Source organism: Poecile atricapillus, chromosome 15 (genome assembly GCF_030490865.1).
Source record: "Poecile atricapillus isolate bPoeAtr1 chromosome 15, bPoeAtr1.hap1, whole genome shotgun sequence".
Taxonomy (NCBI): domain Eukaryota; kingdom Metazoa; phylum Chordata; class Aves; order Passeriformes; family Paridae; genus Poecile; species Poecile atricapillus.
In genome coordinates, this window is record NC_081263.1 from 5,141,766 (window position 1) to 5,167,186 (window position 25,421).

The 25,421-nt window shown below is 45.9% G+C and overlaps 1 protein-coding gene and 1 long non-coding RNA gene across 5 annotated transcripts; one reads left to right on the plus strand and one right to left on the minus strand.

Annotated features, from left to right (window-relative positions):
• Positions 1-23,454, minus strand: CABLES2 (Cdk5 and Abl enzyme substrate 2). 3 transcript variants are annotated; one of them, XR_009278815.1, is made up of 11 exons: positions 21,525-23,454; positions 9,910-9,981; positions 9,625-9,717; positions 8,798-8,875; positions 7,245-7,353; positions 6,521-6,686; positions 5,713-5,816; positions 5,211-5,317; positions 3,710-3,914; positions 3,029-3,289; positions 1-197 (listed from the first exon to the last, which is right to left on the minus strand). XR_009278815.1 is itself a non-coding variant. In XM_058850387.1 (10 exons), the coding sequence occupies exons 1-10, from the start codon at positions 22,151-22,153 to the stop codon at positions 3,149-3,151; spliced, it is 1,704 nt and encodes a 567-aa protein (XP_058706370.1). In that variant the 5' UTR covers positions 22,154-23,454; the 3' UTR covers positions 233-3,148. The 3 variants fall into 3 exon arrangements, 2 of the variants coding, with proteins under 2 accessions (XP_058706370.1, XP_058706371.1); XM_058850387.1 differs by lacking the exon at positions 1-197 and having other exon boundaries at positions 233-3,289; XM_058850388.1 differs by lacking the exons at positions 1-197; positions 9,910-9,981 and having other exon boundaries at positions 233-3,289; positions 21,525-23,451.
• Positions 11,942-21,093, plus strand: LOC131584863 (uncharacterized). 2 transcript variants are annotated; one of them, XR_009278817.1, is made up of 4 exons: positions 11,942-13,339; positions 14,191-14,297; positions 15,224-15,391; positions 17,011-21,093. It is a non-coding gene; the product is annotated as an uncharacterized LOC131584863 (long non-coding RNA). The 2 variants fall into 2 exon arrangements; XR_009278816.1 differs by lacking the exon at positions 15,224-15,391 and having other exon boundaries at positions 14,191-14,902.
• Positions 23,455-25,421: the final 1,967 nt, after the last annotated feature.

Consider the following 25,421-nt stretch of genomic DNA (forward strand, 5'->3'; position numbering starts at 1 on the left):
CTGAACTTGAGGAATAATTTTCCATTAAAGGTGGCAGAGCACTGGAACAGCTGCCCAGGGACACGGAGGAGTTTCCATCTGTGGAGACATTTCAAACCCAGCTGGACACATTGCTGTGTCACCTGCTCCAGATGACCTGCCTTAGCAGCAGGGTCAGACAGGAGAATCTCCAGCGGGCCCTTCCAACACCATCCATTCTGTTATTCCAAAATGAGACATTTCGGTTACAAACTGTGTACCAAAACAGGTTTTATTTCACAGCATCTTAATTTCACAGAAGAATAAAAACAACCAAACAAACAAAACCCAAAACAGGCTACAACTCAGACTTTTAAATAATGGAATATGACAAAACTAGAAGGGTTTTTGTTTACAGGAAAGAGTACAGGCTCTTCTCAAGAGAGTTCTCCGTGCTGAACCACCCCAGCAGCACCTTCACAAAGCACCAGACCCCTCCTCGGTGTAAACCTGTTTCTCTTCAGAGCAAGAGGAGTTTGGCTGTGCAAACGTAAACCAGCAGGTCTGGGTCAGGCTTTGGGTCCCGAGCTGAGTTTGTGAACACACAAGGTACTGATAGTCCTTTGCCACATGGTGGCAGCTTTTAGGTGAAAAGAGAGAGATTCCCACACAGGACTGCGAGCTGCGCTCTGGAAACGGGAAAAGCAGCGGGCAGAGCACACGGAGGCGGCAGTGGATCCCTGCAGAAGGGCTGTTCCTGCACAGACACACGAGACACCCCGTGCACAAACCCCAGGCTCTGGGCAGCATCACCCCGAGCCCAAGCTCTGCCAGACCAGGCTGGCACGGCCCTCGCTGCCCTGAGTCATCCTTGGCCCGTGCTCCCCAACTCCAGTGTGTGCCCAAGCCAACTTCTAGAATAACTATTAGACAGCATCCAGCTTTCTGTAATTTAATGCTCCTTTATCCCAATTTGTTCTCCTGGAAGAAAACAAAAGCTTGCCGGTTTTATGACGTAAACCCACAGATTCTGGGAGTGTAATTACAGCCCAAATGGCCACTTGAACTAGACAAACTTCCACTGAATAGAGACTGCAAAGTGTTGCAAACCAAAGTGTGTTTTGTTGCCTTAGATGGTGAGAAAGGAAAGTTAATTTTGTTACAGAAAACTCTTTATACACTAAATAAAGGAGTTCCCAGAGAAAGATACGTTCAGATTTCATTCATACTGATCAAGCTGTTCTGTGAGAAATTTCTTTGCTCTGTTGTACCTCTGTCCCCTCCACAATGCCTTGGGAAGTGGTGGACCACCTTTGCACCACTGTTTGCTAATTTGGAGGCTCATTACACACTAGATGTTTAGTACATCACTATTTCTGCATGCAAGGACAGTTATATTCAGTAGAAAGTTTAACTAGTACACAATTTTTTAAACCTTTTGGAAGATAACTGGCAAGCTTATTGTCTAAGCTATTAGCTACCATCTCACTTCTGGAGACTGGAAAGTCCTTCTGTGTTAGAGAAATCACAAGCATATTAAATTTTACACAAATAATTTGAAGCTACATACAGCTGAACACAGTTACAAAAGGTTTGATAGTCACTGTAATTATTATATATGAAAAATACACTTTGAGCCCCACTCAGAGAGGAAGTGGCTCCAGTAAAGTTTGCTGCAATTCTAATGAAGCCAAATTAGCTTCAGACAAAACACAGCTGAAGAGCAAAGATTCAGCTTTGGTTTTGGCTACGACCAATATTTAATACAAGGAACAGGAATTTACATTACTTTACATATTGGATAGCAAGTCCCTGACCTCAGCATGAGGTCTGGTAGTTTATGAGTCAAACTTAAATTACTTTCTCAGTTGGAATAACCAAGTATCAGTTTTGTTCCTTGCAAACAGACCCAGTAACTTGTATCATAATATTGCTTCAGAAAATAAACCCAAGAGCCAATACCACAGAAGGTTCCAGGTATAATCAAGAATTCATTCCCAACCTGGATACTGTAAAAATAAAGGAAGGAATAGCCAAGGGGCAGAGAAGTTATTTGAGCTCTGTGTATGCACTAGAGAGCTGCTGGGCACCAGCCAGTAGTGGCTGCTCAGATGTGCAAGAAATGCCAGTTTTATGAGGACCATCACAGTGATGCAACGCTTGGAAGAACAGAGAGTAAAAAAAGTAGCATTTTAAATACTGAGCATGCTTTGTTTCATTGGCTTCGGCTGGCAGCAGTAACTCCACTGGCTTCATATTTGCTCAGATAAGACCATCTATAATACAGTCATCCTAAAAAAGGTGCTTATTTCAGGCTACTGAACAGTGAAACAAATAAAGCTTCTAAATGATACATTTGACAGCAAATTGCTCTTAGTCAAGTGCTCATCTTCCACTCAAGTGAATTAGGACGGCAATCACTTCCCAGCTACCTCACTCAATGTGTGGTACTTCATGACAGGTTTTCAAACCACTTTTCCTTCTAAAGTAAAATGTATATTTTTAAGGTATTTATAGTAAATAAATTGAAATGGAGTAATTTCAGTCTCGCTACTTATAGATCATAGAATAGATGCCCTGTATATTATTAGTGCAGATATACTGGAATTGTTTTCCTTGTTTGCAAGGCCAATGCAGGTAAAGAATAAATGGCTATACAAATTCAGGATTCCCCACTAAATAACAGAACTAACTTAAAAAGCACTGGTACCAGACCAGCCAGATTTAGGCACATCTTTAAAAAAATAAAGTATGCATTTCATTAATGTAAAAATGTGAGAAGGTTCTTAGAAACATCTGAACTTTATGGTGCACTGGAATGGAAGTGATGTTCCTTCAGTTTCAAGGAATACAATAAAGGCTTAAAACAAAACAAAAGAAAAAGAACCAATACCATAGTATTCTTCATAGGGAAGAACAGTTTTCATAAAACCAGGAAGATAAATAAAGAATAATAAGCAGCCATGACAGCTGACTGGTGAATATTTGTGCTTTAAATGTCCAAAAGAAAATAAAAGTTCAGTAACTCTTCTCGTACCATCCCCCAGATTTGGCATCTGTGTCCACAGACCTTGACAGTTCCCAACACCCTGCAGCCTTCCCAACGAGCTGGAGCCAGTGGCACCTCCACCAGCAGCATCCCGGGATGGGCCCCCAGCACGGCTGGATGCCGCCTGGGACGGAGCTTTGGTTAAGACTGTTGTGTGAGCCGTCTGTAATGAGGTAAAACTTGGTTCTCAGGGAGATACAGAGCCAGTTCCAAAGCTACGAGGACGGTGAATTCGAAACCGATGAGATCCCTTCTGTTGAATCTGAATCTCTCTTCTAGTTTCTACGACAGTGGTAACAAAACCAAACAAAGGAGGGGAGAAGGGATCAGTTAATCCAGGTGATTTCAAAGCATTGTTAGATTAAGTCAGTGATGCACAGCCTGAGCTGTATCTTCAGAATCAAAACCAGCTTATCAGCTCAGCTGTGACACCCACACAACAGTGACTGCTTCTCTGGCAAACATATGCAAGTGCAAAAATAACTTTACTGTAGCATCAGTAAGACACTAGCCTGCACCAGGCAGATAGTTTTAATGAATTAAAAAAATAAAGCAAGGAAGAGCCCTAATGAGACATAAAACTGTCTGAAAGAGCTGGTCTTCCATGCAAGCACATGCCACTGAAAACCTTGCATTTAATCTTTGCCTAAGAGCTAGGGAGGAGGTTCTGACAATAGCTAGAACAAGGCTCATAGCACTTACATCTATTAGGTGTTTAACTTCATGTTTCCTGAGGTCACTGCTGATCTTGGCTGCGAGCAGAACACAAGCACCAGCACACAGTTTGCGGTTCTGTTTGTTGAGTTTGCCTTGGAGGACAAGCTTCTCAAAGTAAACATAAGCCATGGAGACAGTCACCGGCTCCAGACTGCATTCCTCACTCAGGTTTCTCATCTCTCTCTTTAAACTGGAATAGGAGAAAAGACAACCCCCACCCCGACATGACAGCTTTTATTAAATGCTGTAGAAATACTGCAGCACAGCAACTCAGAGGAGCATATGGGCAAGACCCCTATTTGGAAAACCATCACAAGTATTATCCTAGAGTGGAAAAACCCAGCTGGCAGCAAGCTGGTGCTGATGCACAAACTGATTTCACCTGGCTGACAACATCCACTGTAGTAGAACAATTCCTCATCTTCCCATAAACACCAGAGCTTAGCTGCCTCACTGACACACAGGCTACTGCTGTAGGATTCCTTCTGGGCTCCCAAACTGGTTTGTGATTCATATCGTAAGAGTGAACCACTGTGACCTACAGAAAACCACATCAGAACCCTGCAGATGTCAGCAGCTGCTGCGCAGAGACCGGTCTAGTACACACCTTGTGGAAGAGGCAGGTGTGAGGTGAAGGCAGCCTTGCTTTCCACACTTCCCACACAGCCAGCCCTTCACCTCAGCATTTAGTCAGGCTTGGAGTGTGGATGGCAGCCCTGAGAGGAACCATCCACACTGTGCCTGCATGATCCCTGCATGAACACACTGCTCTGAACTGCTGCAAAGAGGAGCATGCAGGACTCAGAACAGACTGCCCAAGCAAACCTTCCCCTGGAGCTGAGCTACACCTGGGCCTGGTGACTCAGCAGAATTGTGTTTAAGCTGGCTATTTCAACAGGCCCTGACTGCATTAACACCCTGTAACACCAGCAAGATTACAGCTCTCTGAAGGTGCAACAGTGCATCTTGCTGAGGAGCGACCAGATGCATTTACTCAAGGATGAGAAATTCTGTTTGGCCTCCACAAAAATCTTTTCTTTACCAAGTCTTCCCAGATCTAACACTCTTTATCCTACAATCTTGTTAGACTCTGTGGTCATCAGTGAGTCTGGTAATTGAACGGCAAAAATAGCCAGAGGGCCCAGAAAGCCAATCCGGTTGGAGTGGGATTGCAATGCAGCCAAGCAATCAGGTTACAAGTGTTTGTTTCAAAGCTAATGCTACTCCACTGTTAATTGGCTCCTAGTGTTAGTACACCACGGTTGGTGAAACAAAACCCTTGAGGTGGAACTTTGAAAACCAACTGTTACCCTTTCTCAGCATCCTAAACATTCCAGTACAGGGCTGTCATCCTACAGTCAGCTCAACTGACAACAGGAGATTAGTGTTTAATCATATATGCTATTAATAGATTTAGTATTTGCTCCATACAAGTGCAGCCTCAGACAGTGGACGATGTTCTTGTTATTCAAGGCTTGTTTCTTACCTCCTAATTTTGCTCAGTGTCAACTTGATATGAGGAAACTTCTCTCTAAAGGTTTCGTTCATATCCTTTTTAAGGTCTGAGGGTTTCACATACTCTATGACTGTAGTCTGAAATGCAAGAAGCAAAATTTATCATTTGTCTTGTAAACAGGACTGACAGCCAAACAACTCTTCAAAGAACACTAATGCAAAAGCAAACTCAAATTTTATTATTCACAATTTAACCTTTCTGAAATGTCCCAAAGATGAATCCCAGCTATAGACAAAGTCTTTAAAAAACCAGTAAAGCAAAGGTTACAAGAAGTAAATGATAACATGAAGACATGTGTCAGGTTGGGCCTCGACAAGCTCACTGTACAAACTCAACTGTTTTTATTTTTCCTGATCAATTATTAGGAAACCCACTTTTTTTTTTCCTAGAGGAATTTTTTTTCGTCAAAAACCTCTTTATAGGAGGATCTGTCAGGGAGTCTCTCCTCTGTTCAGATATACCAGTCACTCACCATGTAAGAGGCAAAGATGAGAACACGTTTATGTTTTCCACAGGGCCACTGAGGATCATCCAGGAGATCTGGATCATACTCTGCAGCTTCTCCAGCTTCGCTTCCTGAGGGAATGAGGAAAGCACATTCAATCACCACAAAAAGAGCTTTAAATTCTCTGTTTCCTCCTTAAAAAAATTATCAAATAGCAAATGTTAAGTGTTGGCTGATCTCACAGTACAGGCAAATTGCAGCTACAGGCACACGTTTGCATTTCATGATGCACCAGTCACAAATTAGAATGATTAAATAAACCACACAAACTCTTTCTCCACCACACACACACCACACCTCACACACCATTTTAGATTTAGTGCAAATTGAGTTTGCACCTACAAATATACCCAGAAAACAAGACTGAAGTCTTTTGCCTGTAGTCTAACAGACAGCAGAGTTGTCAGGTTTGCTCTTTTACACAAGAGAAGGGATTCTTGGCACAAACTCTGGCTTATGCATTGTTCCTGTGCTAGAAGGCAAGGAGAACCACCTGGGTCCACGTACACCAGGCGTTTCTTGGTAATACAAAACTTTACATTCCCAAGGAAAAGTTTTCTGCCTCTTGAATGGCATAAGCAGAACTAGGCTAGATAGATGGAGAAAGTAAGGAGTTTGTGAAAGGCTCAGTCCTAAAAGCTCATCATTTGCACTGCACTAATGAGCTGCAGCACCTCCATCCCAGTCACACACTGACCACCTGCAGTTGTCTCAACAAATCTCTGCCTTTTCTGCTGCGTGCATGAGTGATGACAGAGCTGGCTCCTGTCCTTACCAATGTCTGTCCCTGCTGGTATCGTTTTTGCTGTCACAGGTTTGTATCTTGATCCAGGAAGACTCCGGGGAGCACTGGCTCGACACGGGGGAACAGCACCGTAGGCATCAGCTTTGCGAACAACCAGAGCATTGGTCGGGTACAAGAATTTTGCATAGGACACAACCTGAAAGAAGAGGAAGTGTTAGTGGTTATTGGGGGAAATTTACTGAAAAGCTTATTTACAGACATCTAGGATTTTCCAGTCAGAGTCCCCTAGAGTCTGGATTTGGGAGTGGGGACCTCAGAACCGTGAGACAGGAGGAAGGGAGAAGTTGGATGAGGCATGCCTTGTTTCCACAACTTTAAAATGAAGTGATGTTGAAGATTTGGTGTGATGGCAAAGAAAAGGCGAGAATCGCGGGTAAAATTCTGACGTATAAATTTAACTAAAGCAGTATGAATTTCATCCATATTTCTATCAAAACTTCACTCACATGTTGCCTCAGATAGCAAAGTCAACTCAGTTCTCCAGAAACAGAGGCAGAAGTGATCACAAGCTTCAGCAGCCTCCTCAAAATGCTTCAGAAGCAGCATTATCACAAGCCACAATTTCAAACTATGGGTCTAAAACTTCCACTGCTCTGAAAAGCCACAGCTCTCACAGAATGGATGGCAAAGCACTGCATAAATTGATTTGTCACAGCATGAAATGGTCCCGGGGTGAAAAAAGAAATGTCCTTACCTTGCCATCAGCACCCAGCTCTACTCCTTCCAGTCCAAGCACCATCTCAGTAGATACTGAAACTCCCCCAGAAGGATGTCGCTGTTTCTGTCCTTCCATTTTCAGATCACTAAATGCAGGTAAGAAAGAGAACTATCACAAAATGCAAGCCCAGCTTCCCACGGTAAACACCAACCAACACCACCAGGTCAGAGTTCTCCTGTGTGGAAACAAGCCAACCCCTCAATGCCACCTCCATGACAGCATCAGTTTTTACTGTTTTTTTCAAAATGTGGAGATGTTCATTAACCAAAGAATCAGATTTCATTTCAGCTTAACACTAATCTTCCACTCTACCTATTGGAAATAAACTGTTTTTAATATGATCTTTCTGCACAAGACCACACCGTTCTCAACCCTCTAATGCTCAAACACCTAACAGAAAACATGATTTACATTACTTGTTTTCCAGGATTAGAAACCTGCCTTTCAAGTGCAATTTTGCAACCCCTGTGCATACAAGCTCAAGTTAAGAATGAAGCTGCAGATCTCTGTATCAGTGATAGCAGCACATGGCTTTGTCACCAATATTCCAATACAAAAAAGCAGTTTTCAAGTGAAGAACTACCTTGCCAGCTTGCAACCAGAACAGCACAGTGCTCAAAAGTGCTCTGAAATAGCTCCAGTGACCTTGCTGCCTTTCTATTATGTGGGAGAATTTTTTCCCATCAACTATTTTTATGGCATGTATTTGCATACAATACAATTCCCACCACTAAGCATCCGTTTCCTTTGTCCATAAGTTACGGACAGGACAGAAGTGACAACACAATTGTTTTGCCAGAATAGAATTAGTGTTTTCTATGGTATATTTGTAGATAACAGACCTTCACAGAATGGACTTAAACTTCACAAGGTACTGAAGAAAGATGCAGGGAAATCCAGTTTGTGGGTTTTGTTTCTCATAAATGATCATACCCACAGTTGTAAACAAAAAACAATAAAACAAACACTAAAAGCAGTGTGAATCAGTCCAAATTGTTTCTGCTTTTCTCAAGCTGCAAACAGTGACATTCACGGCTTAAAGCTGAGAAACAGAAGAGCATCTTTACCTTATTTAGGTGTAAATTCACTATAAAACCTTGAGGATCTCCACTGAAGGCAACAGCACCCTTCCCTGAAACTCCCTGCACTTTTTTGCTGACACCATTGTTTGTGGCTCTAAAGACAGTTGATTTCTGACCACTTTAGGAGTACAGAAGACCTACACAGCAGCCAATCACATCAACTGTTCAAAGTTGATTTCAGAGATTTCACAGGGCTGGGGTGCTTTAAAATGTGAATAAACACTGGAAGAAAAGTCTGCCTTTTCCACTATTTTTCTCTTGGAGTTTGAATGAACACTTTGACACTGGTAGTGTCTGGTTTTACTGCTCTGACAGCAAGCTCTTGTCCTTGCATGGTTAAATAAGTTCACTTGCTTCAAACAGGAGATCCATACCAACCACACTCATTTCAGAAGATCTTTTGAAACAACAGAGCAGACATTTCACAAAGCAGTTGAAGAGACTCACCTGATCCGTAACCCCTCCCCGTAAGGTAGGATAGAAAACGCCACGCACAGTGTTCGTTTAGCACAGATTAACACAATCCTGTAAGCAGATGGGGAAAGATCAGGATATGAATTAAGATCCAGAAGTTACAAAGCAGCTTTTTATGGGATGTTAACAAAAGGCTCTTCTTATCTTGCTCTGCAAGTCATAGATACTGCTGTGTATTTAATGTTTTTAGAAAGCAGCAGAAGCGTAGAGGTTTCACGCTCACCCTGCAGGTCCTTGGGGCTCTCTGACAAACCCCAGTGTTCAGGACCTGCCATCACCTTGGGAGCTCCTCAAAGGAGATCCTAGTCCTTTAATATATATCTGTATTTATGTAATTTTTACATAAACCCCGTGAAAAGATGTAGATAATATTCTACATTTAGATGAAACCTCACACTTCTATTAATAATAAACATGAATGCAGCCTCCCTTTCTCTTCTGCTCAGCGACCATGAACCAAGAATTTGGCTAAACCAAGTCATCCTCCTTAAATCCTCCTCAACTCTGACCTCTCTGTGTGCCTGAGAAAAGGAAAGGGTGAGAAATAAGAAATGTGAGAGAAGAAAAGAGAGAATGATTTAACCTGCTCAGAGTAGGATGGCAGAATCATCAGTGTATTGCTGCAAATGTAGCAGATATGAGCACCTACCCCTTTTGATAGAAGACTGGATAAAACTAACCAGGCCCCAGGCCTTGTTATCCTCTAATTCTCACTGATATTAAATGTCTTACTGTGTGGAAATGGGGGCTGTTTCTTATTGCACACAAGTACAGAGGAAACCTCGATCTCCACGCATTACCTGCTGTTCTTGGTGTCATACTGCCTCATGTTCTTGATGAAGTGCATCTTCTTCAAACTTTTGTGTCTTGGAGACCCAGATATATGCTTGGTTCTGCAATGATAAAAAGAAAAACAAACAAAAAGGCCAAATCTGTTAAGCGTTCTGGGAAAAAATCGTGCCAGTTGTATGATCAGATGGCAGCAACAGCATGCAGGACCTCAGATATTGGCGTGGAAGAGGGTGGAGGGAGGAGAGGACTGCATGCAACGAGTTGAGGTTAATGCTGCTTTTGAAAAAAAGTACCTTCGTACACTGGCATATTCCACTATGTCTTCTAAAAAGTCTAGAGAGCAGCGCTGGGAGATAAAACGCCTTCTGCAAAATGTACAACACCACGAAGAGTGAACAGTATTAGTCCATGGCCTCTGAGTTTATGAACTGCAACAGATCTATGAGCTCTTAGGATGCATGGCAGGTTTTCTGGATTTTTCTTTTGTTGCAAGAGTGCTTAATTAAGAGTTTAAAATTCCTTAAAAGGCCAAGAACTTGTCTCCCCCTCTAGGACCCTTGAAATACATTTTTATACCAACTTCATCAACAAGACCATTCATTATCTGCCACACAGAAGAACACCTACCTATAAGCTAAATAGCTAAAAAAGCTTCCAAATACTCATTTAACATCTGACAAAAATGTCACAAAAAGATCCCCGCATCAAGACAGGGGAATAAATAATTTTATATCAATTTAAGTTCAGATACTGTATGATGACCAAACATCTGTGTGCATTCTCCATTCAGAACAGCTGTCTCCAGCTGCAGGAGTCAGCAGACTGAGAGTCTGTGACTGCAGCTCAATAAAACTGACATATCTCTCTGAGAAACAATAGAGAGGGTTATTAGAGGAAGCAAAAAGTATTTGGCGCCCATGTGAAGTCCCAGAATGGAAGATGCAAGAATAATAGTAGGGCTCATGTGAGTTAGTGCAACAGTAATAGGATATTACGTTCAAGCAAAAGAAAACAGACTTTGCCAAAGTAAGATACATTACTATTGTCCAAGTGAAGTCTTTCTTTGATGGTAGAGATTGACAAATGAATTGTGCAACTCTGACTGCAATTTCCATAGGAACAATGCACTCCATCAGCAAAATGCTGACACTACAACTATCAGAGTCCACATTTTCTGCCTTTGTTTAAGCATGCATTGTGCTACACTTTTAGCACAAGCCATGTGTGTTCAAGTCCAAGGTTTTCTTCCCAAGTGACACAGGAACTCAACTAGTGGGCAGTGCTGCCATGGAAGTCAATGTAGAAGCAGCACATGGACAAAAGCTGCAGGACTCTGGTTTGACAAGATCAGCTTCTAGCAAAAAAAAAAAAAAAATCAAACCTCGAGCTGCAGCAGAGCAGACTCTCAGCTGCACTGTTCAGGCACTCTTAAAAGGAAGTAAAGCTCAGAACTCAAACAGGTAGGAGGATGAAAAATTAGTGCCCCTTTCTGCAGACACAAGGGAGGCAAACCCTCCCACAGGACTAACACCTTCAGTACTGCTAGAGACTGCCTCCTACAAATCCACAAGGTGCAACTGGAGAACATTCCTGGCACAGCTTCAACACCCTCCACCAGCACTTCAGTTTTAAAATTATTACTGGTCTGCTGCTTTTCAGCAAGAATGGCATAGGTACGTTTAACACTTTAACATTTACCTGGTTCTCCAGTCTAATCTGGCGTCTAAAATTCAATAAAAAACCTTTCATGAAATGAGGAAGTCACTGCAAACTGTAACATCCACAGTCTTCCTCCCCTCCCGGGGAGACCTGGCTGGATGGAGACAGAAAGACGCTGTGTATGGCACGCAGAGGAAAAACACAGCTAATGCCAGTGGGCATTGGTACAACAAAAGCACATAGTTCTGTAAAAGGATGCTTGATGTGAGTAACAGGATGGACTGGGAGAGCCATGGCTAGATCCTCACTCCTAACTCCACAGTGGAGACTCATCCAGGGCGTTACACCTTCTGAATTCCCCCTTGTTTTCTCAGTAACAGGGACAAGAGTGACGAACACCTGAACTGAAAGCAGATCTGGAAGTAAAGCCCTGCTCAGTGAAGGGAAGATCCCACCCCTTGACTCAGAACCACAATGACTCATCCCCACTCTGCCAACAGGAAACTTCATTTTTAGCTACACTTGTAAATAATTTCTACCCTCAGCGAAGCTGTCACCTTGGAGGAATCCCTGATGCTGAGCCAGACACTCTCCCTCCAATCTCAAAATGGGGTGTATGTGAAGAATTCTCACTAATCCAGAGCACCTGAAACAGTCTGTAGGCCTAAACCAACACTTTACAGCAAGCCAGCACCCTCAACATGTTCTGAGGGAGTCACTAATGCAGTACTTGGAGAACACAGCAAAATCTGACATTTTTTGAGTAGTCAGGACTTATATAAAAGCACACACACATGTATTTGCTTTAGTTTGAGTGCTCTTCTCATGCAGCAACTCACACTTGCACAACAGGCTGCACAGGGTCACTCCAGTGACTGCTAACTTTGATGACAAAAAAATGCCAAGTCACATATCCTGTGCTAAGCACCTTCACCTAGGATAACACTTCTTGCTATGGTCCATGGAATTTGAAGGATTTTAAGTGGTTTATACAGTGTGTTTGTTGCTGAAAGCAACCCAAATGCTAATACCAACATCTCTACATATGCTGAGTTACATTACACATCCTTACCCATGTGTGACCTGGCAAATAGAAACTGAAATACCCAATATTAAAATGTTCATGGGTTCCATGGAGCAGGCTGTAATTCCAACAGAAAGTTCAAACTTGCCTGTCTGCCAGCACCAGCCACTGCTCTGACAAGTTATAGAGGGTTGGGGTGCTTGTACGTCCCTGACCAGGAGATTATTTTTGGGCACTTCCCAGACCTTTATTTCAGGTGCCAATAAAGGCCAAAGCAGGACACTCCCAGACCATTAAAAACAGCAACTGTGTTTACAGAGCCAGCACCTCAAGGGGAGCCATCAAGAGCGAAAACACACAGAGCACATGCCCCGAGATAAGGGGCTATCAAGTAGAGGAATTTTGGATTACGCCGTGGCTCGTTATCTCCATGTGCACACAAGGGCTGACACAATCCAACACTGCTGCCAAATCTCCAAACGAGCTAAACACGCACTTACAAAAAACCCACACAAACCCCTTGTGTCCAGAAAAAAACCCAACAAATTATCTTCAGAGCTACATTTTAACTCCTGCCCTGGGAAGCGCTAGCCAGCCCACACATTTATTCTTTTGATGGATCTCCCATTGAGGAAACCCAGTGTTTGAGTGCTTCCAGCTTCAGAGTTGTCCTCTTCTGGTCCTGCCAGGGTCCCACTGGATCTCTCAGCAGAGACTGCACACTGGATAAGCAGCAGTGGGATCCCCAGCCCTGAGGTTGACACAGCTCTTACAGTGTTCCCAGCAGGACAGGACACAGCTAAGAGCAATCTATGTATAGCAGTGGTAATCCCTGCATGGCCTGCCTTATGAATGGAAAGGAGAAAGCTTGTTAAGTCGCTGCTCCAGATTAGAGAACACTGACCTTTCTGACGGACTGCCAAGAGTATTCTCGCTCTTCCCACCTGCATTGGGCTACCTGCAGACACCCAGGAGGACAAGGGTAAAGCTTTGGGATGTTCCTGCAGTTGGAAGTGTGCGAGTTGACCATTCTTCAGCAGGTACTGAATGCACGGGATGCTGTCAGATGTGACTTCAGGAACAGACAAGCCTCTTTCACTGCTGCTCCTGGGCCACTCACAGTCCCCTAAGGCACTCCTTTGGGCACCCATGACCCCAGTCTGCACTCACAGATGCTGCAACAAACAGCCCCCACAAATCTCATTTTAACCCCTTAAAGTTGGGCCTTACCCCCAATACTGGGCCTGACAGTGACGATGGTTTTTCTTAAGCCTGTGTGCACTTCGAAGCTTCTCTCCATTTTGCCCTTCTAGTTCCTGCATCTCTGCCACAGCAGGTGAACAGACAAGCTGGCCTCCTGAAGGGTAAAATTGGAAGTTTCTAAAATCTCACAGTGCTTCTCCCCCACCCTGATTAATCCCCCTCTCTCTCAGGCACAGAGAGCCCACCACACATCCAGAGTTCAACCAATATTCAAATGCTTCCACCAGCACAGCACCCCGAGTTCATCTCATGCTGTGACCTCTTGTTCTCATCACCTCCAGCATCACCAAGCCCTGCAACAGGAGCATTCAAAGCTGCTGCCAAAGCTGGACATGGCCCAAGCCCTCCTCCAAGGGCCCAGCAGTGTGGATTTGTTTCCAGTGGAGCTGCATCCGTGGCCCTTCCCATGCACACACAGGCACACACCCCGGGCACTGGGCTAAAATTAGCAGCATGGCCGATATCCTCTGTTGCTCTTTAGCCATCCGTACTGCTAACAGATGAGTGCAATGGGGGAGGTCAAGGATTTTTAATTACTGTGTAAAATTAGGGCCTAATAGAATTTGGTTTCCTGTTTCTCACTTGAGTTTTATTTTAATATGATGTTCCTTTGTAATGTCCTTCACAGGTCTCAGTATGATCCCATCTGTCAAGAGGCTGAGTTATTAATATAACAAGGACAAAAAAATAATTTATTGGTTTTTGGAAGCACTAGCTTAGAAACAACTGTCAAAGGTAATTTGCACAAGAAATCCAGATCCTAAATCCTGTTTACAACAGGAAGATATACCTGTCAGCTTTGTTTTTCCAAGACCTGTTTTAAAGATTAAGCTGTATTGTTTTTATTCCTTATGGGCAAGACAACAAACAGATATGAACTGTTCTTGGGCTTCACTAGGTAAAATACAGGCATTAGGAGATTAAGAAAGCTACTCCTCATATTTAAGCATGCTTTTTAGCAGCTGCCATTTCTTCTGCAGCCCAGGAGACATTCAGTGATTTCAGTGCATCCTGAGTGGGAGCATCCCTGTTCCGCTATCAGTGCCCTGTGCCTCACCACCCTCGGCGCTCACACTAATGAGTTTCCTGCTCAAAAGCAGATTGAGTACAGCTCACTGATAGCAACAAGTTCTCAGTAATTAAAGCCAAAAGAAGCCCAAGACTGCATTTACACTGAATCACATCAAAACCATGTCTTTGGTAAAACAAATGACTTCACAAAGGATCTGTACCATGAAGTGCCCAGCACCAAGCAGGCCATTTTCATGGGTGGATGATTTCAGCTCAGATGTTCCTTGAGAGGCAGTGGCAGAGAAGAAAGACACTTTGCATCACCAACAGTAAGTGTACAGCTCAGTGCTGCTTCTTCACAAAGTCAGCTACTCGCTGTTTTATGGCACCACAAATGTGCATTTGGATTGCAGGCCACCATCCCAGGAGCTCTTTCCTGACATTTAAGTACCAGCATGCCAGAAAATAAATGCAAGTCTCACAGCAGGGCTAGTTTAACTTATTCATCCAGTAATCCTCATTTTAAGGGGTAAACTGCAATCAGCCACATGAGCATGAGAAGTACTTTTAGGCTACAGAACAGGTCCCTCTGTGAGAGCCCAGGATGAAGGAGGAGGCCTAATTCTTTCACCTTTGTGTTCCTACTCAAGGTTTGTTTGTAAAACTCAAAGGGCACCAGGGGCTTTCCAGCCAGGAGAAAATCCTGCACTCTCCAACACCAGCAAAGCCACATGCAAGGGAAGAATGTGTCACACAGCCTGTGGAACAGATGAGAATGAACAGAAATGAAGTATAATTTGAATGAAGGTGGAGGCCGAGTAAGTGGGAAGCTCACTAAGCCTGGAGAGTTTTAAATACTAACAAGGAAAGAAATTAGATAATCTTCACAGCAGCTGCTACTTCATTGCTGATTCACAACCACATATGATTAAAACCTAATAGAGAATGAGCTTTATATTCATTGAGTTTCATAAATCACATTCTTTTGGTGCTCAGAGTGTTTAGACAATGCAAAGAGAAAATAATGCCTTCCAGTAAGTATTGTGAAAGCCCAGCTGTTGCAACAGAACCACCAAACCAGATGTAGGGTTTGCTGTGCCCATGGCCCTCTCCTGAAGCTCACTCCTAAAATCCCTGCTGCTTCTCACAAAGCAGGCTAGATGTGCTGGCCAGAACACTACCAGCATTTCTCCAAATTTCTCCCAGTTTCTGGAGGTGTTCACAGCTCACCAACCCGGCTGCCCCCTGTGCTTTGTGCTCTGCTTACTCAGCACTGAGCTGCTGACCAAAACAGGCACGTGAAATGCAAAGTGTGTCCTTGATGACACCGTGGGCATTACGCTAGAAATATTCATGCACTTCACTGAGAGATGATGCTGTCATTTCATCATGTGCCTTGCTAAATAAAAGCCTTCAGCACAATAAACTGCCAAGCTGAAAAATAAAGGAAGAAGGAAAAAAAAAATTTAAAAAAAATGAAAGAGAATCTCCTAACTGGGAAGGAGAAAATTAAAACTGGTGACTGGAGGAAACCAAAGCAAGTTTAGAGAGGTCCCACAGTGTTTTTATGGGCACCTGGTTTTTCCCATTGCATCAGCCATCCCCTTCAATGCACAGCCAAGAGGGTGTAGCTTTACTAGGGCAAAATTTTATGCTTAAACTGCAGCAACCACAACAGAGCAAGTGCAAATCTGTCCTTGCTGTTGAGCAAGCAGCCCTGACCAGCAGCAGTTCAGCCCATGCTGTGGGGATTCCAAAATGAACCAGCTACCCAACTGTGAGGCAGCTTGGGTACCACCACCTGAGCAAGAGCTGGCACAAGAGGAGCATTCCCTGGAGAGGAGCTCCCGGGATCACAGCCTCAGCAGCAGGGGCAGCTGACAGCAAGCTTTAAGGGCTTGCTATGTCTTGTGAAACAGAGGGCCAGCTGAAGGTTCTTTTCTCAGGGAATAGGTAAATTCCTATTACAGTAGGCTACAGTAATTCCAGGTGAATTCCAATTACAGCAGGTTAAATACTCAACAGCTGTAAACCAAAGGCCAGGAGTTTGGAGCTCTGTCTGAAGAACTGGGTTGACTGAGTGGCTTTAGCTGAGCACCCTCCATCTGCAGTCACCTCCTCTATCAGCAATACCTTGTGCTCATTAAAGAGCCCAAATTTCATTGTGCATTTTTAAAACTCCAACTACAGAGCCAGACACCTTCAGAACAACCTTCAAAAGAAGGCTCGAAAATATCTTCAAGCTTGCTCAGCCTGACAGCATCACAGCTTTAACTGGCTGACAGGCGGAAAGCATAACACAATATTTAATATACTATATATAACTAAATAATCACATTTAATATACTATACTGTAACACTCCTACAGGACTTGCTCACTGGAGGTCTAAATAGGATTCCTAAAATTAAGTGATTCTGGTTTTTATATTTAATTCAGTAGGGTTTTCATTCTTGGCTGATGAGTCCTTGACTTGAAGCAAGACAACATCATTCTGACTACCCTCATCACTTCCAGCAGAGAAGAGCTTTGAGCTGGAATCCCCAAACCTGCAGCATCCCCAAACCCGCTGCCAGGCCTCCTGTATCACTCTGAAAAGCTGCAGAATCCATCCACAGGTAAAATCAGCTGCAAGTACAGTTGATTGTGCACAGACTACTCCTGCCTGGAAAGCTCAGGTACTATAAAGCCTCCAGACTATCTAAATTGAGGAGGTCAAATAACCTTGGTGTTGGAAGTGTCTCGGATTGCCTGACCCAGACCCTTTCACAGGAGTGCACAGGATACAAGGACTTAAGATGTTCTGATCTCCAAATTTCCCGCTAACCATACAGCTTACTCCTGTAATATACCTGGCTGGGAATGTCTACAGGCAGCTATAAAAAAACTAATCTTGGACACGTGTAATACACCTGCAGTCAAGAATATGAGAGAAATCTGGTGAAGCAGCCTGGGGAGGAGACTGCGGCCTTAACGTTTCAGCTGACTTTTAAATGAAGTTCAGGTTTAGAATATGCTCATTTTCAGCCTCGAGCAGCACATCCCAGTCTACTGTTCACCTCTGAAAGGTCAAAGCTTGCCATCTTTGACAGAGCTTGCTGCTTCTTGAAAAGCACCATGTGCCCAGCTTATTCCAAATTAGGTTCAAAATTTAAAGTAAGACTTTTTATTTCATCCATTTCAACAATATCTGTTTATTAGCAGGGGAGTCTTTATAAAAATATTTATATTTCTTGAAGTGACCACAGCAGCTAAGCTGACAGTAGGACAAAACAACACATTAACTACCATAACTATAAAATCCTGACGAAGCATTTCTGCTCTTCCACCCACAGAACTAATCTGATCACACCTATGTCAGCAATTTGGCATCCAATTAACACTCAAAAACAGAGTAGGTCCAAAGTGTTGCTGTTATCAACTACTGTTTAAACTCCCACTTTCAAAATGACCTAAATTTGCTGATAAATCAGAAATGACTGAGCTATCACGAACACTCAGTTCAGCTCCCTGACCACTGAACTCCAAGGACATTAAAGCATCAGTCACAAATAATTTAGTCTCTGTGTTTATTCTTAGGCACAGCAAAATGCAGCAAATTACGGCAAAACCAGCTGCTTTTACATTACACTGTAACAAAACCTCAGAAGCACAACAAGCATTGACATTCAGGGCTGTTGTTTCCATTTTTAATGCTTTCATAACCTGGCTATTTCCAGGGCTCTCTGCTATCTGTGTTTTCCCAAAAAGCTCTGTCAGTTTCAGACCCAGCTGCAGAAATTCATTAAAAATCTGTGAATGCCGATTTGTTCCCTGTTTGCTGCCTCCCTCCACTGCTTTCTGTGAGGCTCGTTCTTTAAAAGAACAAAAGAACAGAGCAAGATGGAAAAGGAGAAGGGAAGAGGGATGGCAAGCACATCAGGCAAGCTGGTATAACACAGCATTGTAATTTAAGATCCTGTAGACAGAAGACTCCTTAGGAAAATGAAAGTGGAAGGTTAAAGTCATTAAGTTTACAATGCTCAGCCAGTACCACAATGAAACTGAGCAACCAGATTTGAATGGTGCCTCCTCTGCTAAGTTTCCATCCTAAAGGACCTGACAACTAAGGAGGAACTCCAGGGAACTCCAGGTTACATCAGGTGAGCAGATCTCTTGTTCCCTGGGCTGCAGTGCAGATCCTGCCTGTTACCAATAACTAACCCCCAGCTCGAGCAGAGGTGCTGTCACGCCCTGCCCTGAGCCATGCTGGCCGGTCTCATCAGCTTCTTGCAACCTCTCAATCAAGTCAAACAAGATCAAGTTTTGTAATAAAACTCTGCCCAATGATACTGTCAGTAGGTAGAGATAGAGATATGATAGTAGATAGAGACGTCCATGATTGGGGCAAGTCCCAGCACGATGAAATCCCCAGACATGGCACAAGACTGGTCAGTGAACACAGACAGAGGGAGCCTGGAGACCCTGCAGGCAGTGATCCTCACGCATCTGAGGAAAATTCAAAGCAGCTCTTGTCAGTGACTCAAAAAGGACTCTGAAGAGAACAGCTGCCTAAAGTGGGCTCCAAGGATGAAAAGCCCAGAATGGCAGTGCAGATTCCGCTTCCCCCTTCTCTCCGCCAACCTCACTCGCCTGTACCTCTGCATGATGCAGGCAGTTAATTATCTAGAATAGCAACACTGCTGTATGGCAAAACAATTCTCAGATTCCCATCTCCCAATAAGACACATTTTGTAATTGCTGATTTTGGAATCTCAGATTGCAAATAACTCACCCAACACAGAAAGGGAAGGAGTAAAAGCACCACTGTCCTGCAGGACATTCCTCCAGTGATTCCTTGAATCATTCCTTGTGTATTTACAACAAGAAGAGATGCCTCTGCTCAAGGGGGATGAAGAAATACTCTGCCACAGACCAAAGCATGAAACTGTCCAGTGAAAAATAAAGTGCCAAATCCCTCACCCTGGAAGTTGACAGTGAAACTGTCGTTATAGAGGGATGGTATATTTCACCCATGGCCAGTGTGACTGGGATGTGGTACATTGGATCTAACACATCTCCACAGGCAGCACAAAACTGTCCTTTTGTCAGAAGATGTGTGTGTCCATGTAAAGATGTGGATCTTCTGTCTGATGGTTTCAGCGGATGCTTTTTCTTTCAAGAAGAAAACCAGATGAACTCTCACTCCAAATCACTCTCAAAAGTAGCATGCAAACTGATCAATACAATATACCCTTCCAGCCAAATCTTCCAAGCAAAAAAATCATGGTTTATTTTGTCATTACTCAGACAGAAGCCTTTTGATTCCCTTGACTGCCTCTTGCATTTCGCTCTACCTTTTATTTCTGATTCATCATTCTTTTCAGCCGGATTGATTCGAATTACTGTGGTGGAACAACTCAAACCTGATGCCAAGGAAAGAGGCAGAAAGGACATAAAATGAGAGGATCCTAGGAATATTTTCTTAGTGTCCTGTTGACTTGGCATGGGAAAGGGGAAGGATCATCTCTCCAGAACTCCATACACACAGGCACAACGAAAGCCATATCCACAAAGGGAACTGTGCTTTGAAACTCTTAATGCAAAACTTGCCCTCAAGAGCTTTGCCTACAATATTAAAGCAATGAAATTAAATCACACAGCACCTCCTGTGCTGGCTTTTGTGGACCAGGAGTGCTGGGTAGGAACTGTTCCACAGCAACACCCTCACTCCAGGCTTTCCTGCTCAACAAGCGGCACACAACTGCACAATGCAGGGCACCCAGCTGGGAGCCACAGCTTCATTTTTCCAACAAACAAGGAGGGAAAGGTCTCCTCCATGACAAGAAAAGCAATGAGCTGTAAATAAGGGTTCAAAAGGAAAACACCCCAGGAGGGACAACACATGAGGACCCCCCCACATTACTGACAAACAGCTACTTCTCTTCAAATTCACCTGAACCCCCAAGCTGGGGGTTCTCCACTGTGAAGTGCACACTGAAAGGGGATACCCATCAACTGCATTAGCAAACTGCCCAGCTTTCAAGCACTGACAACATCTCTATTTCAGCTCACTAACAAAGCTCTCGAAGCCGCTGTAAAGACCACAGAGACTTAAAGCCTTTGATACAGCTGCCTATCTGCAGGCTCAGAGGGCCAGCTCACTTTACAGAACTGTTTATGCAAGAAACGGCCTGAAAAGAGTTCTTTCAGAGCTCAAATCCCCAAGATCTGAGCAAGAGCCTGCCTTCCAGTTGATTAGAAAACCAGCACTTTCAGCCTGACAGAAGTCCCTTGGAAATGCAATGGTAATCCTGCTCTGAAGGCCAGAGCATCCTCCCCCGAGGCTGACTCCAAGTTCCCTGTGCACAAGCATTCATTAATACAAGTTGCAGCGACAAGCAGCACAGAGCAGGAGAAGGCACGACACCAGCAGTGTGGCCGGAGTGCACGGAGGAAGCGTCCTGCCTAGCAGTGACCCTGTCAGCTTCATCTGGAAACAGAGAAATGCAGAAACTGGGCTGGGGAAAAGCAGAAGGCAAGGTTCAGGGTACCGCAGACCTGCAAAGAGAGCCTCAGCGAGAGATCCCCTCCGCAGATTCCCCTCATCCGCCGCTGCGCCGGCCGGGGCATCCTCCGCGTCCCCGGGCCCGAGCGGCGCTGCCGAGGCGGTGCGGGCCGGGCAGCGCTCTCCGGCCGGATCCCCGCGCACCTCCGGCCGGGCCCCGGGGCAGGTGCTCCCTCCCGGGGCCACCGCGGGGCCGGCACCGCCTCCCACGGCCGCTCTCCCCGGGGGCGCCCGTTTCCCATGCCCCGCTCCCCCCTCCCGGAGCCGCCGGCCGGCCGAGGGCCCTGGGAAAGTCCGGCTCTTCCCAGGCCCGCGGGGGTCCCGGCGCTTCCCACGCCCCGCGGGGTCAGCGCGGCGGGGGCGGGGGCTGTGGGCTGGCCCCGGCGAGCCCCGTCCCCTCACTCACCTCTGCCGCTGCGCCTCCAGCGCGAAGCCGCCGCCCGCCGCGCTCTGCGTGGGGCTCAGCAGCCCCGGGGCGCCCGGCTTGGGGGCCGCCAGCATCCCCGGCAGGGCGGGCGGCGCCGGGGGCGGCGGGCACAGCGGGCCGCCCAGCAGCAGCTGCGGCAGGAAGATGCTCCCGCGGGCGGGGTCCGCATCCCCCTTGGCTCCGGCGGCTGCGAGCGCGGGCACGCCGGGCAGCAGCAGGGCGGGCGGCGGCTGGCATACTGGCGGCGGGGGCAGCAGGCGCGGCGGGGCTCCGGCCAGCTCCGCCGCCGCCTCTTCCCCGTCGCCCGGGCCGGCGGGCAGCGGCGGCTTCTCGGCGGGCGGGCAGGGCGGCCGCCCGTCCAGGGAGATGTTGTTGAGGAAGAAGAGGGCGGCCTGCCGCCGCCGGGAGTCGCCCCGCTTGCGCGGCGGCGGCTGCTCGCGGGGCGGGCGGGGAGGCGGGGAGCCGCACGCCGTGGCCGCGGCCATTCTCCGAATGAGCCGCGGCCGCCCGGGCGGGGCGGCTGGAGCGCAGCGCGGCCGGCGGCTCGCGCGCCCATTGGCTGCGTCGCGCCCGAATGCAAATGAGCACGGAGGTGTCTCCCCGCCCATTGGCTGCCGGCGCGAGGCCCCGCCCCCGGGCCGCGGGGCCGTGCCGGGTGCTGGCGCCGCCGGCGGGGGCAGCGGCGGGAGCCCCGCGGGGAGCGGGCGGCCCCGGCACCCCCGGCACCCCCGGAACCTCCCCTTTCCACCGGGGCGACTTCCCTCCCAAAGCCACCAGCCCACCCTGTCCCCGCACGACCACTCACCTCGTCCCTTTGTGTTACTTTAAAAAAACTTCTCCTCCCCTCAGCTCCCCACCCAAACCATCAGTAGCGCTGGTGGCCTCTAGTTCCCAAGAGGTCCTGACCTTCCTGGAGGCAGGAGGACACATCTGCTAAACCCATAGCAGGCGTTTGAGCAGGTCAAAGCGCTCTCTAAAAGCGGATGAAGGTGGTTGATGCTCCATCCCAGCGGCCCCGGAGCCGAGCCCCGGCCGGCAGGGCTGAGGTGGAGCCCAGGCTCAGACCCCCGTGCACAGCCCCCAGCCCCAGCACAGCCCCGAAGCCCGTGTGGGGATGGATTCCCACTCTTCCTGCTCCTGAAGCAAAGCCAAGGCAGCGCTGATCCTGGGCCCTATATGGGCAAGGCAGACCCGGGGCTGGGAGGACACAAACTTAGTATTTATCTCCACAAAGTGACTCAAGGCATTTCTGCGCAATACGTTGCTTCCCGGCCGGCTGTGTTTATACTGCACGGGATAAACATTCCCCGCAGGCACTTGAACCCACTGCTGTCACATCTCGGGATGATGCTCTGAGCGCCTGCCAAGGCAGAAAGCTCTGCCCTTCCCTTTGCTCAGAGGATGCTGATGTGCACTGACAATGTCCACGCCTTTGGGCCTGGAAGGGGAGGTTTGGGAGCTGTGCTGGGTGTGATGAAGCCTTTGGAGCTGAGAACAGCAGTGTGTGGGTGCTGGTGGCCTCTGTGTTCCTCTGAAACCGAAATGAAGCCTTCCCGTGCTTCCCACCTCTCATGCCCTGAAGCAGCTTGTGCTCCCAAGCAGGATTTTGCCCACACAGTACATATTTTAAAGTACAGACCAAATTTGCCATTCGAGATGTTTGCCAATAAAAGTTGCAATTAGTTTATTTGCAGCACGGGACCCTTAGAGTGGTGAATGCTTTTGCCAAATAGGCTTAAAGAAGCCACATGGCAACTCTTAATAATGCTTGCAGTCTACACCAGCAATCAAAAGGATGTCTGATGATATGGCCTGAAATAAGGGCATAGAGTAAAAGACAGGTTTTGAAACTGTCCTATAAAACACATACAGGTTCTATGTCTTTTCATATGGCTGTTTCATAAGATCCTTTTTTGTATGCTGTTGCAAGTGAGCCATCAACATGTCTTATAGTATTAGTAACATATAATAATAATAATAATATTAATAATAATAATAAGACTAAGGAGATGTGAGACAATGTTTTCTTGTAGGCTTCCATTAAAAATCCTACGGTGAAATACAAATTCTGCCCTTAAAATCCCAAGAACATGCTCAGCATCTTATGCTATTCAATATAGGTCAGATTTTTAGCCTAAATTATTTGGCAGAACCATTTCATATCACAGCTGTGGAAAAAATAGTTTGGGATAAAAAGGAATTAAAATCCTTCCTGCTGGCAAGCTCATCAAATAAGCCAGGGGATGAATAGGCATGGAAACCTATCTAGGCTTGCTGCAAACAATTCTCTAGAACCCAAGACTGGATTTTGAAAAATAAATGTGTGGCTTTTTTCTCATTCTTTCTCTGTAAAAATAGCTGTGGGATGTAAATCGTCCCACTGAGTCAGCGCAGAAAGGAGCAGCCTCCATGGCTTAGTGGGTTGCTAACTTCAAAGCTGAATTTAGAGGTTGGAATGTTGCTGCTGTTAATGTTGGGGAGCTTTTATCTGCGTCTGACAACTCACAGTGTTTGAGTACAGTGAGCACAGTGCTGTGTTTCAGAGAATGTGATGCTGAAACAGATGAGTGGCACATCAGCATCACCCCCACAAAAGGCAGTGATTGGGTACAACCCTGAACAACCTTTTCTCCCTGTCTTCTGCAGTGAGGGAATCCCTGGAGCGGGGAATGAAGGAAGCCCAAGCTCATGGATGTTCTCTCATTCATACACAGGGATGCTGGTTTGGAGAAAGGCTGGACTCTCCACCCTGCTGCTGCACAGCAGCTTCAAATTCTGGCTGAAGCCTTTTCCAACCTTAACCACCATGAAATCCCTGGACAAAGAGAAAGGCAGGGACTTCTGCACTTACAGTGATATTATTGAACAGATGTAAAACGTTACTCTGAACCACCAATACTCAACTCACTCATTTTGCTCCTGGAGCTTCTGCTCTACCTTAAAGGAAGCCCTGGGTTGTTTGGATACATGTCTGAGCAGTCAGGGGCTGCTGGAATAAGGAGCTGGTGTGAAATAAGCCTGAAAATTCTTATTCCAATACTATTTGGGGAATAGAGTCACCAAGGTCACAAGGATTTTTCTCCATGCAAGAACTGCAGGATCTGGTCTAAGCATCTGAGATGAGACAGCATTTTAAAATACTTATGTGGGCTGGCTGTTACATTTTTTGCAAAATCATGGCCCCAAATCAAGCAAAGATAAACAGGTCATAAGTATATTTAGGCTGGGAACCAGAAGTGCAGCTTCCAGTTGGAGGAACTATTGGTATTAAGATAAGGAACCAGAAACTGCAGCACACATTTTTCCAGCCTAAGCAGGGTGGGAAAGGATGTCCAAGAGACCTCACAGGGACCAGAAAGGTCTCTGGAAGTCTGGAGGATGACACAGAAACGCAATGTGCATCTAGAACTTACTGTTCCTTCTCAACAGGCTCTATTTCTTGTCCCAAATTTCCTATCATAGTTTACCCTTTTAAAATTCTCTCCTGAAATCAGCACACCTGGGGACACCAGCACTCTTTGGAGCTCAGCATCACACTCACCACATCCATATAAAGACGAGCCACTGACCTTTTTGGGAGTACACATTCTCCTAAGCTCACCTTCTCCCTCCTGTTCGGTCTGCCTGAGAAAACACCTGCAGGTGCCATTCCCTGCTTGTGTTACATGTGGAGAGAATGGTGAAACCCTTCCTAACCACATTCACATGTTGGACCACTCCTGCTCCCTGCTGGCACATCCGTTCCTGTTGCTCTCCTCCTGCATCCCAAACCCGTGAGACAGGTTTGACTCAAGCTGTCAGTGCCACCAGCAGTGCAGCCTGCGATGGTTTTAATCTGCCTCCAGAGGGTTCCAGTTTGGAGTCCTGGTTTCTTTT